This window comes from Tachypleus tridentatus, chromosome 8, assembly GCF_004210375.1.
Source record: "Tachypleus tridentatus isolate NWPU-2018 chromosome 8, ASM421037v1, whole genome shotgun sequence".
Lineage (NCBI taxonomy): Eukaryota > Metazoa > Arthropoda > Merostomata > Xiphosura > Limulidae > Tachypleus > Tachypleus tridentatus.
The window spans coordinates 70,324,771-70,349,125 of record NC_134832.1 but is presented as its reverse complement, the minus strand read 5'-3'; the positions used below and the strand labels follow the sequence as shown (position 1 = coordinate 70,349,125).

Genomic DNA, 24,355 nt, shown 5'->3' with positions numbered 1-24,355 from the left:
CTACGTATCTGAGTCCTTAAATTCAAAATGAAATCATCAATGCCTGTAATACTCATGTTCTTGATGCTTTGGTCAACAGGGTTAATGCTGCAAAGTGTTTCTCAATATTAGCTGATAAAACAACAGATATTTCAGGCATTGAAGAGTTTTTGCTGTGTGTTAGATATTTGCATGCCAATACAACTCTGTTGCAATGAGAGAAGAATTTTTTGCAATTCAATGGTGTCCAGAGACACATAACTGATAAATTCCCACTTGCATCCTATGTATACCGCAGTGCCCATTCCATAAACTTGGCAATTTCTGATGCTTGTAAAGAAGTTCCTTTGCGAAATTGCATGGGAGTAATTTCTACCGTTGAAAACTTTCTCAATACACCCAAACGAAAGCACGTTTTGGCTCTTTCGGTGGTGAATAAAGCACCCGAATCGAAAAAAAAAAGTTTGAAAAGTCTCTGCCCCATCTGGTGGGTGGAGAGGCATGACTCAGTCATTGTCTTTGTAGAATTAATCCATGCAGTTGTAGATGCCCTTGAGACCATATCAGGTTGGCAAGACAGAGATTCTGCAACGCAAGCAATCAATTGTTGTGTTCTAAAACACAGCCAGAAGTCATCATCACTCGACTTACCATTGCTAAATTGTTTTCCTTTAGTTTACCTCTGTGCAACTTACTGCAACAACAGAACATTGATTTAGGTGCTGCGATGCATCACGCAGAAATAGTGGAAGATTTAATCCATTCACTCAGAAATAATACTGTGAATGAATTTAACAACATTTTCTGTGAGGCTCAAACTCTGTGTAGTGAGCTTCAAATTGACATCATAATGCCAAGGCAGGCTAAAAGACAGATGTACCGTGCTAACTCACAAACCACTAGCCCTGAGGAGTACTTTCATATTGTTGTATTTTGTACCATTTGTTGATCACTTTCTTTCACAAATATGTGATCGTCTGTCCAGTCACAAAACTCTCCTTACAAATTTCATGTCTCTACTACCATCAGGATCTACCACAGAACGGTCAGAACCTACAGCACAACAATGCGACCAAATTAAAGAGTTGGTCAATATATACAAGGTTAACATTAACACCACTTTACTAGCTGCAGTAGGTGAACTTAGGGTTTGGTACAAATCACTTGCGAACAACAGACCAAAAAAGTCATAGATGCATATGCAATGTGCAATGCAGAAATGTTCCCAGTCATTTCTAGACTGTTGAAAGTATTTGCCACACTGCCTGTGTCAACGAGCTTGGTGGAGCGTTCGTTTTCAATTCTCAGAAGACTCAAAACGTATTTGAGAAACACCACCACTGAAGATCGATTGAATGGCCTGGCCTCATTATACATTCACCGTGATATTAAAATTGAACCAAACTGTGTTGTAGATGTCCTGGCAAGAACGAACGCCTGTTTGAGCCTTTCATAGATATTTGATTGTATTTCTCTAGTTTTGACAAAACTTGTTGTATTAAAAGAGTGTTCAATCAGAAATTTGCATTTCACCATTTGTTGTGTGTGAAATTATCTGCCATGCAATCACGAATCTTTATGAAACTTCACAGGTGGCAACTGAACTTGTCTAAAAAGTTTGGGACCAGTTAACCCCCCCTTGGCTACGTCCCTGGTTTTCTAGATGCTGTTTTAAGTTTGTTGGAAGCAAACTACTGTTACTCAACACTGTTCAACATTCAACACACAACCCACTAGGTCCATCTTTATTAGCTGTCCATGTAAAACCATATTAATTAAAACTTTCATCACACTTTCTTTTCTTTCTTGTTTCGGAACTTCTTGCATCATCCTGTGTCGAAGTGCTTGCACACGACAATAACGCCGATGTATTCGTATTAGGCCTAGGACGAAGAAGATTTTTACTGGTATCATATTTATTACTGATATTCAGCCACTTATCCATTATAAGGGTAACAACTAATTTTAATTCGTCCAAAAACGTATTCTTATACCTTTGGCACTTCAAAAGTATTTTTACGGACACAAAACAGTTTCTCGATGAAAACTCGTTGAAGCACTTGAGTTTTATTATCATACAATGACTGCCGACCTAATATCAGTGTTTCCATTACGAAGTCAGAAATAAAGATTTGTGGAAAAAAGACGAGGCCGCTTGAATGATATATTTTTTTCAAAGGAAAAGGGTAACCTATCATTTTCACAAATTTTTAAGCCAAATAACAAAGTATTAACCCAGATCTGACGTGCGTCTAAATCTCAAACGAAATGAAACATGACGTCATAGAGCTCATTGGTACCAAATTGTTCTAATTAAACTACAACGAATCTAACAACTACTAATTATAATTGTCATTAAAAATAATTATACTTCATATAAATACACTTTGAAATTGAAACAATTGATAATGAATTTAATTGCATCATAACGTTTCAAATTTCAGTTATGACGTCATGCTTCATTTTGTTCGAGATTTAGCCGCTAATCCAGATCTGACTTTTAAAAGACATTTGAAATTACTACCCAGGGTTGACCGATGTTCCATACGAAAAAACTAAGCTACCTCGCATCTCCAATAACGCATACGATCTCGAGATGATGCCATATCTACTAGCAACTATTGATGTCACTTTCAAAGTTAACAAAGATTGTATTAACATTTTCACCGCGAAAACTTCCTCTAAGTTAAGTAAAATCGTCTAGCATTAGACGGAATAAAATATTAAAAGGCCCAATACTCGATAAACTTGTTATATAAAAGATATATTTTACCTTTTTGTACAGCTTATTCTAATTGAATTTTATAGTTCTTAGAAAAATATTAATATTCTAAAATTTCCTCGCAGAGCCCCAGATGACTATGGTGGAGCCCAAGGGCTCCGCGGAGCATTATTTGAAAAACCATGTGGTAAATAAATAACCTTGGTTAAGTTAGTAAAATACATGTTGTTTCTGGTTCAGTAAGAGCAACCGTCCGTCAATCTAGTGCAAATACTGTAAATCCTTGCTACAATTGTTTACGTTCCTTTCTACGTAAAATAACAATTTTCCACTTTTATAATTTCTCCATTTCATTTAAATATTTTATTTTCCTTTGTACAGTTTTAATTAAAATTGGCGAAATCCTGAAAGTGTTCTTGAAATTATTTAATCCAAGGATTCTACAGGAATATTACCATGAACATTACGTTATTTACACAATATTATCTACAGATTTTAGTCATGTGCTGCAATTCGATTATTTTGAAATTGTTTAAATATATCATTTAAATCAACATCATACCTCTCGCATAATGCCTGTGGAAAGAGGACTTGCCTAATGTATTTTATACTTTAGAAATAAAACCACGAAACTCGTAAACGTGTTACAAGTTCTTTTTTTCAAAGCTCATTTAATGTTATCAGACACCTTATTCATTTTGCAATACTAAAGTTCCATTACATTTGCCTGGCATGGCCAAGCGCTTAAGGCGTGCGACTCGTAATCCGAGGGTCGCGGATTCGCGCCCGCGTCGCGCTAAACATGCTCGCCCTCCCAGCCGTGGGGGTGTATAATGTGACGGTCAATCCCACTATTCGTTGGTAAAAGAGTAGCCCAAGAGTTGACGGTGGGTGGTGATGACTAGCTGCCTTCCCTCTAGTCTTACACTGCTAAATTAGGGACGGCTAGCACAGATAGCCCTCGTGTAGCTTTGTGCGAAATTCCAAAACAAACAAACAATCCATTACATTTTTTATTTAAACTCCGTGTCTTGTAGCAAACACCCACGAAAATGTGTATAAATTTTCAGTTCCACACATGAAGAAACATCTGCAAACAAAGGGAAACGAGGAAACAATGACTTTCTAGTTTTGCTCAGACAAAGAAAGCTAACGAAGAATGTATAATGTAGCAGAGAATATTCTGATGTTGTCTCTTGCAGCTGCTTGAGGGCTAGTCAAGGTAGCCATCCTTAATTTATAAGTAATACACTAGAGCAGTGGTTCTTAACCTTGTTGGAGGTACTGAACCCCGGAAGTTTCGTATTTGCATTCACTAAACCATTCGTAATTGAAAAAATAAAATATGATTTTTTTCAAATTCAAAACATAAGTAGATATTTTATTAGTGCACAAAATGAACCATGCATCAGTTGCACACAATATCACTGTGTTCAAAGAACAAAACCAACAAAACATGAATTTCACACAAAAACAAAACTCAATGAATATTTACTGCAAATCAATGTAACTTTTGCTGTTGCTTTTCAGAGACAAGTTCAGAAATGCGCGGCAAGTGCCAATCTCATATCATTTTCGCAACAAAGTCTGTTCCTTTTCTTCGTTTTTATGTCTACCATCTTCGAAAAGGATTGCTCGCAAAGATACGTTGTAACAAACGGTACGAGTATCTCAAGGGCTTTCTTAGCAATAAGAGGGTACGCTACGATTTGGTGACACCAAAACGTTGAGAGCGTTGTTGTTCTGAAAAGTTGCTGTTGAACCTAGCTCTGCTGAAGTTCAATGATTTCGTCGAGGTATTCATCATTGACATCTGCTGTCGCAACACTAAACGTGAACGGCTGTTTCACCCATGCTGGATATGACTCTCTGGCGGGGAAGTATCCGTCGAGAGACTTTGCGAGCTCATCTAAGTACATGGCAATTGCTTTCTTCAGTTACCCGGGTACAGAAATGTCTCCGATTTCAGACACATCTTCGATCTTACTTCGATCACAGTCGTCCAGCAGGAGAAAGTTTGCAAAGTTATCATTTTCAGTTCATCGTTTCCATAACGGTAGCTTTTTTTGAAAAGCCTTTAGGTTTTCTTCCGCTTCGATGATGTTGACTCCACCACCCTTAGTTGTTGTAAGAGGTTTACAAAATAAAAAATCTTCTTTTATCTCGTCGTTCTTCACATAGCGCACGAATACAACAAGCTGGCTTAGATTGGAAACGTCGGTGGTATCGTCGAGTTGAAGGCTGAATTTTGCTGGGCTTGAAATCAGATCTGCAACTACTGGAGCCAAGATGTCATCTATTCTGCTGCTGATGGTGTCATTTGAAAGAGGAATTTTGGATAACTTATTTTTATTAGACTTCGGGCTTCTTTTTGTAAAGAAACTTAAGGAGTGTGTTCTTTTTTTTTTTCGTTGTGGTTTATTAAACGTCTCGCCTGTAGAAGGTTTGGGTAAGAGACGAAAGTTTGTGGATTAATTTAAAAACAAAAAACGTAATGACAGTCCAAATAAATTATTTAGTACAAACACGTTATATAGTGCTGATTATGTTACATTACAACTATTTTGAATATGCAAATCAAGCCATATGACAACCACAACCGAAATAATGTCCTTGTGGAACGGGACGTATCAGGACTACATTTTGACATTGTTTAGTGTTCCATAGGAAGTGTGACCCCAACAAAAACTGATCACTTTGGGAAGGATATGTAATAACTCTGTATAACACTTTATGGTATTGATACACTTAGGTAACAAATGTGCTTTCAGATCGTGAGGGATTTAAAATTTCCGATACTCCTTTACTTAATAGCATTGAAGAAAATAGGAATATGGAGTTTCAAGGTCGCCGTCAAGCAGAGCAGACGTGCAAGTCAAGAGCTGCGAGACAAGTGCATTGAAGACTAAATTATCTTGTGAAGTGCATAAAGTTTTACTAAAAAAGGTTACCCCTTAGTCCTTATCAGGACTAGTAAAACAGTATGAAGAGAAAGAAGATAGTGACAAGATCCAACGGAAAAGCCCTTTCCAACGACGAGATCATGGATATGCTGAATAGAGCTATTGAAGGACCAGCCTCTGAATCACTGAGTAGTTCGACTGAGAGTTCCGAAGGTGAAAACTCAGGAGCTGAAGAATCACGAAGACCAGAATCCCACGAAACAAACGAGACATCAAACAAGAGGAGGCTGAAGAAGAAGAAGAAAAAGGGACATGGTAAGTATAGTTTCTGACTATTCCACTAACCCTAACCTTAATGACGCTAATAATAGTTCTAAAATCAAAGTATTAATAACATAACCCATGAATATTTTTCAAAAGACACACGACCGAACCGGAAAAGACACATCAAAACCAATAATCCAATGCTACAAATGTCAACGGTTCGGACACACAAAACTAATTGTATGGCCAAGGATAGATGTGTCAGATGTGGCGGATCTCACGAGGTCGCTCAGTGTCCTAACGAGCGTAACCAAGTTAGATGCGCCAACTGTCAGGGCCCCACGCAGCCAGTTACAAAGGCTGCCCCAAATACACCAAATACGTAACAGATTCCTTTTCAAAACCACGAACAACAATAATCAAACCCACGGCTACCAAAACAACACCAAACAACCTTTACTACCAACTCCAACCGACTCGCAAATCAAACACGCTCAACCTCAACCAACACGTACTTACGCGGACGTAACACGCCCCAAAACAACACAAGCATTTAACCCAACAGATTTCACCACAAACTTGCTAGCAATGCTGATAGAATTGAGTGATCTCCCCTCATTCGAATCGAGGCACGAGTCACTCAAGGCTGTTTGCAGCCTTGCAAGTCATTATTTTAACCTCCCTCACCTGAAACCACACCATCTCTCACTCAAAATTCACGCGAGGGAAATAAAACAACACAATGATACAACACATTAAAATCTTACACATCAACTGCCAAGGAAATCTTAAAGACAAAAGGATAGAAATATACAACATAAACAAACATATAAACGCCAACATAATCATCATTTCAGAAACACTTTGCACAGAGAAACAAAACACCACAATGGATCAACCAGGGATTATCCAGAAAAAGACCTGCAACAAGTCGTACTGTAACCATGGTAATCAAAGTGCGATGTCATATAATAGGTAAAATCCATGAACATAAAGGTCAGCATCAAAAGCCATTCACTTGTACGCAACCTACGCAAGATGAATCTCCGTCCGGGAAAACGATATAAGTGTGAACAAAAGATACTTCTATGACACATCCGTTCAATCGTCACAGATAGCTGTAGAATGAAACCAGTATCATGTTAGATGACACATCCGTTCAATCGTCACAGATAGCTGTAGAATGAAACCAGTATCATGTTACATGACACATCCGTTCAATCGTCACAGATAGCTGTAGAATGAAACCAGTATCATGTTACATGACACATCCGTTCAATCGTCACAGATAGCTGTAGAATGAAACCAGTATCATATTACTCCATGTAAAGGTATACCGGTAAAGTCTCTGGTCTTAAAATATATGGATTTCTGTACGATCAGACTATTGAAATGAACGCTGTTTAACCGACATCCTTGCACAGTGGGTGGATTATGGAAAGCAAGTATGAAGGGTCTGTGTTTTTTTGATGTGACATTCTTTCGAGGGAGCATTTTACAATACAAACTATGCTGTATGGCTGTTGTCAACCAACACTAGCATCAGATAGGTTGTGATCGTACGTGGCGACATGAATTATAACGACGTGATAAATCCTTTTCATATAACATGCCCGTCCTTCTCTATAGCTTTTAACTCATCATATCTGTAACATTCATTCAAGTGTTTTCCTTAAACGTTGTTAATGATGCTTCCACAACAAGAGTCATGCAAGTTTTTTCATTAATGTTCAATTGAACATAATATTTTGCAAACGTTTGATAGAAGTGCTACACAAGGCTAAGGAAAGTTGTTGGTGTTCTAGTTCAATGCTTCACAATGAACTACATTCACTCTCTTCACCACCGGCAAGCGATCCCTGGATTTAGGAGTCAGAAGTCCGTAAACTTACCGCTGACCAAAGCTTAATATCTGTTTTGCTTGCTTTGAATTTCGAACAAAGCTACACGAGATATATCTGTATAATTTGCAAAAGATGAAATAATTTATACATTGGACAAACAGGCCGACGATTCGGTAACTGAGCACGAAACATAAAAATCATATTAAACTGTAGAACCAAGATACACCTGTAGGTAAACATTTCACCATCAATAACCACTCAGTTGAGGACTTTTCGATTCTTTGACATATGAGTGCTCCAACAAACACTCACTAAAGAGAACGACTCGAAAGATGATAATTCTATGAGCTAGGGACGCGACAACCATCTGATTTAAATTAACGCTTTTCTATCCTGCAGATTTCTATTTTTCATTCTTTGTTAAAATTTTAATTCCTATAAACGTGTTTTTTTTTTGGTAAAGGTGTTACTACCCATACTAGTCGTCCTGATTGAACATTCTTTTAATACAGCAAGTTTTGTCAGAACTAGAGAAATACAATCGAATATCTATGAAAGGCTCAAAGGCCTGTTCGTTCTTGCCAGGACATAGACAACACAGTTTAGTTTAACTTTAATATCACGGTGAATATATAATGAGGCCAGGCCATTCAATTGATCTTCAGTGGTGGTATTTCTCAAATACGTTTTGAGTCGTCTGAGAATTGAAAACGAACGCTCCACCGAGCTCGTTGACACAGGCAGTGTGGCAAATACTTTCAACAGTCTAGAAATGACTGGGAACATTTCTGCATTGCACATTGCATATGCATCTATGACATTTTTTGGTCTGTTGTTCGTAAGTGATTTGTACCAAATCCTAAGTTCACCTACTGCATCTAGTGAAGTGCTGTCAATGTCAGCCTTGTATATATTGACCAACTCTTTAATTTGGTCACATTGTTGTGCTGTAGGTTCTGACCGTTCTGTGATAGATCCTGATGGTAGTAGACACATGAAGTTTGTAAGGAGAGTTTTGTGACTGGACAGACGATCACATATTTGTGAAAGAAAGTGATCAACAAATGGTACAAACACAACAATACGAAAGTACTCCTCAGAGCTAGTGGTTTGTGGGTTAGCACGGTACATCTGTCTTTTAGCCTGCCTTGGCATTATGATGTCAATTTGAAGTTCACTACACAGAGTTTGAGCCTCACAGAAAATGTTGTTAAATTCATTAACAGTATTATTTCTGAGTAAACGGATTAAATCTTCCACTATTTCTGCATGATACGTCGCAGCACCTAAATCAATGTTCTGTTGCTTCAGTGAGTTGCACAGAGGTAAACTAAAGGAAAACAATTTAGCAATGGTAAGTAAAGTGATGGTGAATTCTGGCTGTGTTATAGAACACAACAATTGATTAGCTAACGCGACAGAATCTCTGTCTTGCCAACCTGATATGGTCTCAAGGGCATCTGTATCTGCATGGATTAAATCTAGAAAGACAATAACTTAGTTATGCTTCTCAACCCACCGGATGAGGCTGAGACTTTTCAAACTTTTTTTTTTTCAGTTCAGTTGCTTTATTCTCCACATAAAGAGCCAAAACGTGCTTTCCGTGAGTGAATATTGAAGTTTCCAAATGAATTAAACGTATAGTATTTTAAGTCATTAAGGTTTCGTAAAGGTAAGTGTAAGATTTATGATTCTCTTTTACAGTAATTCTAGGCCTGGCATGGCCTAGCGCGTTAAGGCGTGCGCTTCGTAATCTGAGGGTCGCGGGTTCGCGCCCGAGTCGCGCCAAACATGCTCGCCCTCCCAGCCGTGGGGGCGTTATAATGTTACTGTCAATCCCACTTTTCGTTGGTAAAAGAGTAGCCCAAGAGTTGGCGGTGGGTGGTGATGACTAGCTGCCTTCCCTCTAGTCTTACACTGCTAAATTAGGGACGGCTAGCACAGATAGCCCTCGAGTAGCTTTGTGCATAATTCCAAAAAACAAACAAAAGAAAAAAAACAGTAATTCTAGCGCTGTTTGTAGTGTTACTTAAGTTACGGTGATAGGGTTACCTGGCGTTTGTCCTATTGTCTAATTCTGAACTGCCCACAAATGTTTACTGTCTGAACAACGAGGCCTGTTTCTGGAGCTCAGTTTCATTGTGCAATGTTGGTAATGCCCTGTTTATCTCGTTCTGTATTTATGTTGTTGTTGTTTTTATAACGCTTCCAGCTGGTTTAAACGTTATTATTACCATCAGGAAAGTTAGAAACAATTTTGTAATATAAGATTACCAATTAAAATTTATGATAATTTTAACGTTACAGATTTAATATTAAACAGTATACTCAGTGACAGTGAAAATAATATTGCGATTCTAAGGTGATTTAACATTGAATCATATAATCGGCAAATTAAAATTGAGAGGCTTACGTTTATGATTTATAGTTATTCTTAAATTTTAATTTTAGGCCTATCGTCTTGAACTTGCCATGTCTAATACCGATTACCTTGTGCGTATAAAAGAAGAGCCAAGTACTTCGAGGTCATCTATATGTTTTGTGTGTGGTAAAGATGGAGTTGAGCATAGTCTTTATTCCAAACCAAGACAACAAGGACCTGAACACCATCTCCCTCCTCAAGAAGCCAATCCAGTTGGACCTGATTGTATTGTGTCTGCTTGTTTGTTGTGTTATTCTTTTTTGACACAGCAGTTGGAAGCCTATGAAACAAAGAGAATTTCAAATAGTAGAAGAATGTATTGGATTAAAAGATTTGATAATGAACTATTTGCTGGTTTGGAACAAGATCTCGGAAGATAACAAAGCACTTGATCTCAGTGTCTTGGTCCGAACTTCCAGAAACTCTGAAGTCAGACTGTCAGTAGAAAATAGTAATGTTAATGTGTGTTTTGACTGTGGAGATTGTTGTTCTAAGGGTAGTTTAATTGACATATTTACCAAACCTATTTCAAATTGCCCATTTTTTCCTAGCTAAGCACAGCATAGAGCACCCTTGGGTGCAAAACCAGTAGATTCATCAGAAAAATTGAAGTATGTAAAGTTTGTCACCAACACTTACTTCAACAGTGGGACTTGTATCAACGTTATAATGTTAATCATACTGAACAAAATCTTAAAGTAAAGGAAGCTACATTTTCTGGTAGTCGTGCTGTTTCACAGAAACCTGTTACATCAAGAGATTCCTCTAATTGTTCTATGGACCAGCAAGAATTTACTTGCTTTCTTTGTGGTTTTCGTAATATATTAGAAGAGATTCAAGTTGTATTCTCATGTCCAACCAATAACAAAGAACCATATTTTGCATTTCTTAGGAAGATCAGACCCGCTCTTGGTGCTTCTCCATTATCAAGTGATGGAGCAGCTCTTATTTGTTCCTGTTGTTACAGAAAGCTGTACTGTCAGTTTTAAGGCTACGAAAGGTCCAGAGTTCCAGAAGAGAAACGACTGTACAAGATTACGAGTGATGCTCCAGTTGAGTTGACTAATGTTTCTAAACTTCATTTAACAGGAGCTTTTAAACCTGTTTCTATACCTTCTGTCCCAGGTTGCTATTTATCTGGAAAATCTATGCAAGCAGATAAACTAATATTTCTGAACACTAATCCTCAAAATGGAGCAATGTAATGTTTTTGTCATTTATTAAAGATTTGCCTAGACCAATTACAGCAAAACCTCTTGACTCTGAAGGGAGAATTCTTGTGTGTGTCGAATGTCAAACTTTGATGAAAACCCAGTGGGAAACATTTGAAGCTGTTAGAATGCCAAATGAAAAAAGACAATATAAAATACCTTTTACAAAAACTGTAAAACTTGAAAGTTAATTAACATCATGTGGTTCACTTCATGATGCTTCACCACAGGTCTCTGTTCCCCAACTTCAGATTTCTCACTTGGATAAGCATGCCCGCAATAGAAATGCAAACTCAACCCAAAATGAAGTGTTGCTAACTAGATTTAATTCTGTATCCACAACTCGCACACTACCACAGTTAACATACCAAGATGCAGGTTTTGGACCAAGTACTAGCTCTTTCATAAATAAGTCAAAATTCAAGTTAGAGGATGCAGCAACACCCAATAGAACTCAACTGAGCTGAAGAATTGCTGATCCTTTAGAAGGTGGTTTTACACTTTGCTGCAGTGTGTTTTGTGTGTGGAGAATATTCTTCAGCAACTCGAACCTATTCAATATGGGCACATCCAAACCAAGAAGAAACAGCTTTCTTCCCGTTTCTGTTCAAGCATATGCCTCCTAATGGAAGTGAGCCTCTTAAAGAAGATAGCAGCTGTTTTGTGTGTACTTTTTGTTACCACTCGTTGACAGCTCAGTGGATTGCTTATGAAACTTCACCTTATCCTGAAGATAGCAACCCCTGGCAACGTCAGTACGATACTTACCATTTCGTGTGTTTTATATGTGGAATCACAACTTACAGGAAGTGCACACACTCCATATCTGTGGAAGATTTCCCTTTTCTCATCGAGCATCCCAGACCAGCTGGTTCTCTAACAATAAACAGAGGGGAAAGTGTTATCACCTGTCTGACATGCTTTGAGTCTTTAATGTTCCAGTGGAAAGAGTTTGAATGCATGAAGGTCCCTGTTGAGCTTCGGAAGTATAATTGGATTGTTTTTCCTCCACCACCCGATGATGATATCTTCCAAGCTAATCAAGAGACGGTAAGTTTTTCTGTATTAAAGATTAGAATATAATGCAGATTTAAGTGTTTTTACCAGATTGAATTTGGTGTAGATGTGGATGACCATAGTTGAATAGCCTTTTGTTAATATTGGTAAGAATAAGTTAGTGGAATGTTGTTTGGTTCATTGATGATATCCAGCAGTCACTAAAACAACAAAATCTTTTTTTTTAGAAGCAAGGTTTAACTAGAAAAGGCTGGAATGAAGTAGAAATGTTTCTTCAACAGTGTTTGCCTGCTGATTTGAAGATGATCTTTTTGAACTATTATCATATGTTGTCACAGTGCTTGACCTATGCTAGTAAGTTCAAAATGTTACCTATAACTTAACAGGCAAATATAGCTCATAAAAGTGATAAATCTAGCTAACTGAAATATCAAATTTTATGTTGATAATTAAGTTCCAATCAGAGAAATTTACTGACTTTGAGCTAAACAAAAAGTTATTCTGGTAAGGATCTTGCTTAAATGCTTAAAACAACCAAAACTAATTGCACATACCTGCTATTAAGCAAACCATTTCCAAATTTATTACTCTAACATAAAAAAAGTCATTTTTACAGCATGATCTGCTGCTAGGCTTTCATAGCTTGAACCTATTACTGTGTAAATTAAAGCTTATACCTACAGTCGTTTCATTCCATCTTTAAACAGATTACCATAACATCATTAAACCTATAATAATTTTAATTACATAAATCATATTCTACATATATCTAATCCTCCTATGTCCTTGTGGAAACAAGTCCACAATGGAGTTTTTTTTTTTTGATAGGTTTTTCCTCCCTTTTCTTAGAAGACCAAAGTTTTAAGTGAAGTGTCAACAGAGCTTTAACCCTTTTGCTGTTAAATTTATAACTACTGCTCATTTTGTTTGTTTTTATGTCACTTCACAAGAAAATTAGAGAGATTTGGATCTTGTATCACTCGGTGCCTAGGACACCAAATTTTACCATGATGGCTTTTTTTATTTTTTATATTGTGTATTCTGCTGCTGAAAATTAGATTTGTAGGAAGATGTGCAAATTCTTGGAAATTCAGAACTGCAGGTATTTGGCATGTACCAGTCAATGTAAAATGTGTATCAGATCAAAACTATATACATTTAATTCACAAATCATTAGTAATTCTCATGGTAACAAACATTTAAGTTAATGCAAAACAATTATTACTTTTACCTACAGTTTGATTTTAAACTCTAGAAAGGATATACAAGTTGATAAGAAATACAAAAGTTTTAAATTGTTAAATATGCACATTAAATGCCACTTTAGTTACATGGCAGAAATAAGGTAAACTTCTTTTATTAGTTTCTTAGGTTCACATGAAAAACTTAGATGCAAAATATGGTATAATCTATTCCCAACAACATATATCTGCCAACAGAATTATAATAATTGTACTTGCTGTTAAAAATTACATTCTAGTTTTTTGTGAAATGCAGAATGAATGTGTAGATTTTTTATTTTGGTCCTTGGGCAAGGTGTTTTGTTTTTTCTTCAAATTATAAACTCCTTCATTAAGGCATATCTTTAGAAATCATATCTGGCATTAGCACACATGTAAGAAACTTATCTTTGGAAGAATAAAGTTAAATATTTTAGGGTGATTAAATTCTTTGTGTATATGTACAGTACTCTACAATTTGTAAATTATGTTTACATGCATACAACAATATTAGATAATATAATTGTATGAATACATGGGCATTGTTATTATTACTGATTTAAAATTTTGACAAGAACAGTATCTTTTATTTTTATTGTAATTATTCAGAACAAGTATCATTTATATAGTGGAACACCAAAAAGCAGTACATAATTGTGGTAATTTTCAAGAACTAACTTTTTTTCTCTTGTAATTATCAAAAAACCAGTACCTTTCTTTCTGTTTGAGATATCAAAAACTAGTGCATAACCTTCTGTTGGAACTGTCAAGATCCTTTCTTTCTTTTGGAGTTATTTGAAAGTGGTGAAATGCATTTTCTCATGAGTAAGCCAGATTAGAAACCCTCAGATCATATTAAAACTCTGATGTTCTATCTACAGAGCTATATGTACAGGAGTTTTTTAGCCCAAGGCGACAACTCTATACCTTACTTATTATATCATATTTAAATACTAATGTAAAGCTGTAAAGCTACTTTGTGTTCAATAATCATGATAAATTAATCACCACTCTACTTCCCTTTTCATGATATATCAAAAAAGGAAGATATCTTCATGTTTGGAGGTGACATTTGCAACATTTTAAATTACAAAGTATTTTTGTGTACAGATGTATAGATTTTAAATGCTCTAAGTAAGACTGCATGCTTGTGGGGATTGATTTGGTTGAGGGTGGTTATATTTCAAACACTAACCATCTTTATGGACACAACCTTTTTCTTTTTTTTTCCTGTGTAAATTAATTTATTTCTATTAATGTTAAGCTGTACAGAAAAGTTCACAGTGGCAGCCTGGTGACTATATAGTTGTTGCAATATATTATGTGGAGATGTTTTATTTTTTTAACATTCCTTCGTTAATACAAATTATAACTCAACATTTTTAATAAGCAGTCTTTGAAAAGTGCAGTTGGCTAGTGGAATGTCTCTTCTGCTGGTAGATTTCACTAGCTCAGCTAACCACTTCCTGGAAAAGTTAAAATAAACCCCTGCTTAAAAGTTAAACATTTAAAGAAAACAGGAAAGAGTATACTCAAGACAGATGTTTTTTGTTTTTGTTAAAAAGACAATTGGTTTATGGAATGAGTTGCTATGAGTAGTAGTATTTGTTAGCATTTTACATATAAATACATATAATTTAAGGGCAACATATGACTTGTTGGTTCATCTAGGCCATCAGATCCACTAAACTCTAAGATAAAAGTAGCACACTCAAAGCTTGTCTATCACTTTTCAAACCTTCCCTTAAACACCTGTAAATTAACTGCATTTACATCTGAAGGCAACTCCCTTTTAAAGGCCAACAACCCTGTTAGAAGAATAAAACTATTAGCTGAACATCACTCCTATTTTGCCAAAATATGTTTTAAATTCCCTGGTCTCACCATTTTAATTATCAAATATGGAAAAAGATGATGCATCAACACTTAATTCTGTTTACAATCTTGAATACTCGAATCAGATCTCCTCTAAATTCTTTCCTCAAAAAAAACTTTCAGTGATTTTAACCTGTCCTCATAGGACAACAGTTTCATCCAAGGTATCATCATACTAGTCCTTCTTTGAACCTTTTCCAGTAATTCAGTGTTCTATCTATATTAAGGAACTTTAAACTAAACATTACTCCAGATGTGATCTCACTTATGACCTGCACAATGGCATTATAACCTCTTTTGGCATGTATTCAATATTTCTGTAGGTAAAGCATGATATCCTATTTTCCCTATCACTAGCGACAGTATACTACTTGGATTGCTTGAGAGACTGGTCAATCTAAACATCAAGATCTTTTTCTGCTGCAACACAGTTGAGGCTATTTCTATCAAAATTATATATACTGATAATTCAGATTGTCAAAGCTCAAATACATTACCTTGCATTTATTATATTTAAAAGCCACCTGCCATTTATTCACTCAACGTATCAAATAAACCAAATCATTTTCTAAAGCAACAGCATATTCTTCTTATAGCCAGTAGCATACCTTAATGAAGCTAAACACCACTTTGATCAGTATTCTTTTTATAACCAGTAGCACACCTTATTGAAGCTAAACACCACTTTGATCAAGGAAAAAAAATTAAAAAAGCAAATTCTTGCATATCTGTGAAGAAAAGTAAAAAAAATATTAATAGCCTGGAAGTTTTAGAAATATATATAGAAGTATCAAAAACAAATCTAGAAAAAGTTATAAATGACCAAACCAACTTAAGCTCCTCACCTCTTGTTTCAAGGTGAATTTGAAGGCTATTTCCTGTTTTTTGGTTAAAAATATATAAACCTGTTTACAAACCTTTTCAGTCTGAACCTGATGGTGAAACCATGGTCATTAATGAATAGAGTATTTGTGAAACATAGTTTTGTTTTTTTCTCCTCCATTCTTTAAGGCAGGGGGGCCCAGCATGCCAGGTGGTTAAAACACTTGACTCGTAATCTGAGGGTCATGGGTTTGAAACCACGTCACATTAAACATGCTCGCCCTTTCAGTGATGGGGCATTATAAGTAACAGTCAATCTCATTATTTGTTGACAAAAGAGTAGTCTAAGAATTGGCAGTGGGTGGTGATGACTAGTTGCCTTTCTTCTAGTCTTATACTGCTAAATTAGGGATAGGTAGCACAAATAGCCCTTGTGTAGCTTTGTGTGAAATTCAAAACAAACCTTTAAGGCCGTATATTCCCTTAATAAACCATGCTGATTTTCTTCAACAAAATTGTAAACTCTATTAAATGACTTTGCAAGTAATCTCTTATCAAATTTGAATCAAATGTTCCTTCTACTGATATAAGAATAATAGGTCTTTAATTACAAGGACAGTTTTCACTTCCTTTGAAAAGAGGAGTAATATTAGCTAACTTCTAATCTTTTGACACCTGCCTACTTTATGAGGAGTTAGAAAATAAAATAGTTCCACATGGTTTGCATAACCAATCCTTAAGCTCCTTCAACACCCTTGAACAAATATTATTTGGCTCAGGTGATTTATTCTTTAAACTTCTCAATTTGTTGTGTTTTGTTTTTCACAACCTCAGAATTAATGTGATCATCTTGTTCATTTTTGTTTCTATCTAAAAGTTGTTCAGGATAAGGAACACTGCTTAGATCTTCATCAATGAAATTTAAAGAAAAAATAGAATCCAGGAACATAGCCATCCCATAACCATTGTTATCTTTCTGGTATTAGCCCTCATGGGTCCTATTGGTATTTTGACATTTTGTTTATCTTTAATGTATTTAAAGAAATCTATGCTATTAATTTTCAAGTTTTCACCCAACCATTTTTTCCATAGTTTTTTTTATTAATTTTCCATTTGACAACAACTCTCTTGATCTTTTTTTTAATTCTCTGAATCTCCCATTGTTCCAGTAAATTTAAGTTTCTTATTTTATCTTTTATAAAATTTACAAGTCATTCTGATTTGTTGATTACAGCTCCATTTTTTTTATGAGAACATTCATATATTGAATATTTCATAATCTTTTAATTATTAAATCAGCATCTCCAATTAATTTATTTTTCCCCTATTCATAGCAGACAACTTTTGTCTAATCCGTTCAGAGTGTTTGAGAGAGCAGTTGATACCCAATAGTGTGTAAGGCTTTGAAGGGTCAAGTGGTCTGTTTTTGTTTGTACATTATGTACCTAAACATACTGGATTTTATGTCATGAAGGGACCTTCAACACCAAAAATAGCAATGTACGTTAGAACTGCCATTCCTGGTGCTACTGAAAAACTAAGATTAATAGGCACAAACAAATATTTTCATTTCTCAACCAGGTATTATTTTGCAGAATAATAGTATTAATTTGAATTTAAATAGTCATTCTGATCGTACAGGAATCATGATGTACAAGACGTCTATGAAAGTTGAGCTGCTTTACTGGTCCAGTCAACAAATAGCTAGAGCTTTGCAGTACTTAAGTTATAAGGGGAATTTCTCTTGTAAGCAAAAAGAATAAATGTGAAAATGTGTGATGACGAGAAACCCACTTCAAATAAAAATGTATCTCAGGATGGCTGGTATGGGTATTAACACTTTAAAATAAAGTACAGAATGGCATTTATGTTAACCTGAAGATGACCTAGGAAGATTGAAACATTGTTCTGTACTTTATTTTAATTACAGTTTTAATATCCATATCAGCTGTCTTGAGAATACTGTTTTCTGTGTTTACTATTAATTTTTGTATTGTGTAATAATTTCCAGTAACACTTTGTTTTTACAGTTTACTGTAAATGTTTGATAGTCATCAGTTTCCAATAACAGTTTTGTATGATAATAACCAATTTTCCATTAGTATGTTTTCCTGGTGTAATATATTAAAATTTATCAGTCATAAGCACAATCTAAGTGATGCAGCTATTTGATAGAATAGGAATGGAAAAACAGTTGATTAATTCAGCAACCTACTGTTATGTAACATTTCTTTTGTACTACACTTGTGCAAAATTCATGGTATGGTAAATATAAAAAAAACAAAAAACTTGCAGATGTTTATGTACCTAAACAATCAAGACACACCATTTTCTAATTTATTTGAAATTGTCAGTTCTGAGAGAAATTTGTGTTTGGACTGTCTAGCTTTTGAGTTAGCTCAGTCGTTGAAATAATTTATTGTTTGAGTTTTTATCTGAAATAAGAAATGAAACAAGAATAATGAGGGGTCTGTAACATCACATGTTGAGAAACCTTTGTTACCATTATATTATAGATCAGATTCCATTTTCCAAGGTAATTTTCCATATAAACCTTAATAAAAGATTCTCTTTTTCTCTCACTTTGTTTTTCTTATGTCAACTTAACCTGAAATTTTTCTGATCTTTTTAAAACCTCTTCCTCTTGTAGCTGAAATTTAAATAATGTGTATTTGAAGTATCAGGAATGTCTACAATATCCACAATGTTTAAAAACTTTCACTTCCAATTAATGTTCTCTATTAATCTTTAATAGCTTTTCAAATTTTCTTTACGTCTACATGTAATGTATATGCAAAATACTAGACAATTAAACATCTAGGTAAAACACCCCCTTGTTCCAAATAAAAGTTAAAATCTCTGTTTTTTGTTATTAATTTACTCAAATAGATAAACATTTTTAAAATTTATTTATAAAAACTATTCATTGTGCACAGTGCTAAAACGTTGTTAATAATAATTAGCTACCTTTTGAAATATCACATTGAGGTATTTGTAAATGTATAGATAGTATTAAGGCATTTATATATGTAGAATAGATTTCAGTTCTGCGTGCGTTATAAAAGTTAAATTCTTGTGTTTGTAAATCAGTCATTCACAAAATACAAAAATGAACTGATTTTTCGTTGAAAAGTTATTCCATTATGAAAGATATAGTTTAATTTTTGAGACATTTTCGTGTTTGTATTTACAAAAAAAAAGTTTGAAAATAATTTCATTTCATAAATTGATATCCTGTAATAAACTGTTATTTTGTGTAACGAATAGTGAATTGAAAGTATTTAATATACTAGTTTTGAAATGTGTGTTTATCGGATAAAAAGGTTATTGCACGTGACCGTGGAAGTGCCCCACATGGTCGAGGTTTAAAAATATTCCATGACGTTATTTAGGAATTGCGAATTTTCCGTGAGCTGTATTATGTTGTGAGGTAGAAATAATTTAAATATATTGTAGATAGTGAAAATATATTTAAAAAGCCCTGAAACAAAGTAAAGCAATGTACAATATAGCAATAGAAAAATATCACGAGTGGGTAAATGCTGAAATTACATATGCATTGCGTATACAGTTAATTTTCACTTGGGAGCAAAGAACTTTATTTAATCTATAGTACCCTGTGATGAAAACATGCATGTGACTTTATGATACGCACTACATGATGTATCCACGTGTCAGCAGTATTTATTTATTCAGACTTAATTTTTTTGCTGAATGTACTGTTGTATTATATCGTGGCTATATATTTTTTCATGGAAATATTTATGTAGTAAATAATTATTTTAAGATGGGGAGTAAAACTGTTTTAATTATCAATCGTACGAAATACTGTATCTAATGATTTTATGTGACCAATGTAATTATAATTTGACCAACGCTTTTTTTTTTTTTACATATTCTCACGGACAATGTTTTATATTGTGTAAGTTATGGAATTTTAACTGGATTTTTTAGTATTTTCAGGTAACTGAAAACAGATGTTTGACAAATCGCACTTTGTAAGTTTCAAAGTGTAGCAAAATCTTGGTGAAATTGCAACTTTTCCGGGAGTTGAAATATTTCAAATTAATAATAATTTCAGTTGTTTATTATACGATATGGAAGTTTTCTTAATTTTAAAATCAAGCAACATATCAGTGTTTTAGTTTTAAGGCATAAAAGCTGTTTTAATGTCGATTATTTTTATAGTCAACATAATATCTGTTTTTGTTTTATTTTTTATAGACGTAAGGTCATTAAAATGTCTTAGTTGAAGTCGTTCGTTTATTCATTGTGTATATATACTGTTATGCGTGTTCAAAATACTTTATTAATTTGGTGAAATGCCACGCGTTATCATTATTTCATGTTAATGTTTTGGTATAGTAGACGTAAAAAAAGAGCATCGTTGATAAAGTATACATACTTTAGATAACTAAGAAACTCGCGAAGTCTGACTTACTACAATCTTAAAATCATCCTAAAACACACACGTCTAACAGTTTAATCTGTCGCGATGCCACTCGTTTTTGGTTATATTTAACGTTCCAGGTATCTCATGATTGACTTGTGAAACTCAGTCAAAATCGGTTTAACAGTAATATTTTATAGAAGAACACAACGTACACAATGATACGTTTATTTGTTGTTCAGTTTTGTGTAAAGCTGCCCAAGGGCTATCTGTGCTAGCCGCCCCTAATTTAGCAGTGATAAGACTAGAGAGAAAGTAGCTAGTCCGCACCACACCCCAAAAGCTCTTGGCCTAAATTTTTCTTTTTTCTTTTTTTTTAAAATTTTCGACTCGCATGTTAAGAATTAAGAGCGCTAACCACCTGACCATGCCAGATCGTATACAACGGTATGAACAACATGCAAATTGTACAACAGTATGAACAACACACCAAAATAATGAATGGTAAAGCCGAGGTTGTCCTAGTTATTAGCGTGCGCGAACTATTTGTTAGGATTCCTGGTTTACATCCCAATTCTAACTGACATATTCCACATTCTATGATAATGGAGAATACTATCTGACGATCATACAAGAGTCCGATATTTGGCGTTGACGCACAAGTACTAAACGTCCATAACTTGGAGAATTTTGTCCATACTGTGATGATGAATGCTCGTTATTTAAGCATTGACCTTTAAGTCCATCAATTATGAAGGATGAAGACACATGATTTCACGTGTCCATCGATGAGAGTAGTGACCTCGGATAACCTTTCCCTGCTCGTCTTTTGTGTTCTGTGCCCAAGAAATCTGAGAACTCGAGAGATGTATTTAGATATCACAGTTGAAGGAGCACAGAGTGGCTTACAGTTGTAAATTTGAACGCATTATAAATTTAAAAATACAGTGCTCACTTCAGTATGGTAGAGCCTGCTTAACAATATTAGAAGAAAGACTATCGAAAGTGCCCATCACATGGTGCATCTTGAGTTGAATATAAACAAAGAATATATATATAATTTATGTAATTTAGGAGAAGATCATGTCTCTTGACCGTCAATCTGTACGAGTTCGATGTGACAGAAGGTGCACGTGCAACAGGGCGTGTCACACACAGCATGTCTCTCTTCTCTCCCCCTAATCATAAGTGTTAATCACCACATTGCCCTATTTCACTTGTGTTAAATAGTTTACGTTGGACAGGTTAATTAAAGATAAAATTATTAACTTGTGTAAATAACAAAACACATCGATAAACACGTAAAAATAATTGAGATATTGATCAACATCGTATAAATATCATATGACGTACTGATAAACGCTATTGTATGAAAATATGTAAAGTATTAATAAATACTTGTATAAGTAGTAAAAATAAATAAACAATTTTGAAAGAAATTAGGAACCATTGGGTATTTTGGATGGCATTATGAGCCATATGGCTAAATGAAGCAGTCTAAATCACGATACCATCCAAAGTATAAACTGAAAATCGTTTTAAAATATATTCAAGTCGTATCACATTACTTATTACTGTATTTTTATTATGGCATTTAATTTGTTTTGAATAGTTTTTACAGTAATTTTACCGATAACCAATGATACCTATTTTCCGTTAAAGTTTTAATTTTTTCCCTATATATTTCAGTTTTTATGTCTATGCAATGAACACGATATATATAAACTTTCAGAATAGCCTTATCCACGATAGCTATAACTTTTACAATAATTAAAAATCACAATCAGAACTATATAAAATTTAATACTTACTTTGATCAGTAGATAAGTGTATAAAACTGTCACAGTAGGGATTGAGGTTTATAAATTTTGATTATTATTTCCTTACTTTTGTAGCACGATCTCTACTGAATCTTAAAATATATATATTTATAATATTCTTGCTTGTTTTCTTTTCATGTTCCAGGTGGGTTGAGGCGTTCGACTCGTATTCCGAGAGACGCGTGTTCGAATTCCTGTTGCGCTAAACATGCTCCCCCTTCCCCCATGGGGGCGTTATATGTGATGATCAATCCCACTATTCGTTGCTAAAAGAGTAGCTCAAAAGTTAGCGATGGGTGGTGATGACTAGCTGCCTTCCCTCTAACCTTACACTGCTAAATTAGGGACGGCTAGTTTGATAGCCCTCATGTAGCTTTGCGCAAAATTAAAAAAAAAAAAAAAAACCTTTTTTATGTTATTCTTATATAAAGTATATACTTTACCTATAGAAATTGTATTTATCCACCAATTTGTAGCACCATCTGTTGGTTTAAATCGGGTTGAAAAGATATTATGTATGTCCATGATATGTTTACTATTAATAAAAACTCTGTATATATTTATAGGTATATTAAAAGTAGATACCCACAGACTAGTCAAGTAAGCTAGATAAATCTTGTAACAATAGTCCAAGCCCTCTGCCCCCAGTGGCTCAGCGGTATGTCTGCGGATTTAAACGCTAAAAACCGGACTTCGATACCCGTGGTAGGCAGAGCACAGGTAGCCCATTGTATTGCTTTGTGCTTAATTCAAAACAAGAACAAAAACAACCAGGCCCTGTAGGGGCGAGTTTCGTTGACATGATCGGGTAGGAAGTAGACGAAACATTGATGTACCGTAAACCTTAGCGACCTTTTTATCTTATTATTAGTATATATATATGACAGGTTTTCACTTAGGAATTCAATAGGATGGTTTTTCGGCGCATGAATTATTTGAAAACCTTGTCAGTCCCTTCTATTACTGTGCTTAATATTAAATAAATGTACTGCAAAACTCTTAAAAAATAAATATTGTTAAACACTTGTATAAATCATCTTACTATAACGGTAGTAGCGCGTATATCAGTATCTATGTATATAACCAAAACTCATGCGCTATATACTGAACGACACCACAAACAAAAATTCATACATTTGAAACTTTGGGTATTCAGAACTTAGACAATTAGAAAAATAACTGTAGTATGTGTAACAACCATTTTTGTATAATATAACACAGTTTTAAATAAAAAGTACTCGCTTTACAATGAAAACAGGCATGGAATGGATAGGTGGTTAAGGCACTAGACTCTTAATCTGAAGGTTACGGGTTCGGATCCCCGTCACACCAACCGTGCTTGCTATTTCAGCCGTGAGGGCGTTATAACGTTACCGTCAATCACACTATTCGTTGGTAAAAGAGTAGTCCAAGAGTTGGCGGTGGGTAGTGATGGCTACTGCCTTCCCTATAGTCTTACACTGCTAAATTAGGGATAGTTAACGCACATAGCTCTCGTGTAGTTTTGCTCTAAATTCAAAAATAAACACAACTTTCTCTCGGACTGCACGTGAATATTTGACTATATGTTTATTGATACTATTTTTAAATGTAGTACTGAGACTTCGTAGTTCGTATAAAATATCTTTCAATAAACGGTATCACCTTTCATATATAAGAGCATTACAGTTTATATTAGTAAAATATATAAAAATATTAAGCTTTATACATTGAATCTTTTTAATGAAGTTACGTATCACTAAAGAAACAATCCGAAAACGTCTCTTCCCTTGTATTACTTCCCAGAAAAAGAATACTTTTTTGTTTAGAAAATGTTCACTACTCTAATTTTTTTAATGGGGTATTACTAGTAGAAACATGCGGCCG

At 34.7% G+C, this 24,355-nt stretch overlaps 1 protein-coding gene across 4 annotated transcripts in view; it reads left to right on the top strand.

Annotated features, from left to right (window-relative positions):
- The first annotated feature begins 9,551 nt into the window (after positions 1 to 9,551).
- Positions 9,552 to 24,355, top strand: part of LOC143222614 (uncharacterized) — a 76,542-nt gene continuing 61,738 nt past the window's right edge. Inside the window, exons 1-2 of one of the 4 annotated variants that reach the window (XM_076449313.1) lie at positions 9,552 to 9,864; positions 10,164 to 12,395. In XM_076449313.1, coding sequence (XP_076305428.1) covers positions 11,961 to 12,395 — 435 coding nt within the window. In that variant the 5' untranslated portion in view covers positions 9,552 to 9,864; positions 10,164 to 11,960. Of the gene's footprint in view, positions 9,865 to 10,163; positions 12,396 to 12,695; positions 12,717 to 24,355 lie in introns of those variants that run through there. The other 3 variants (XM_076449312.1, XR_013012380.1, XM_076449314.1) reach the window with 3 other exon arrangements.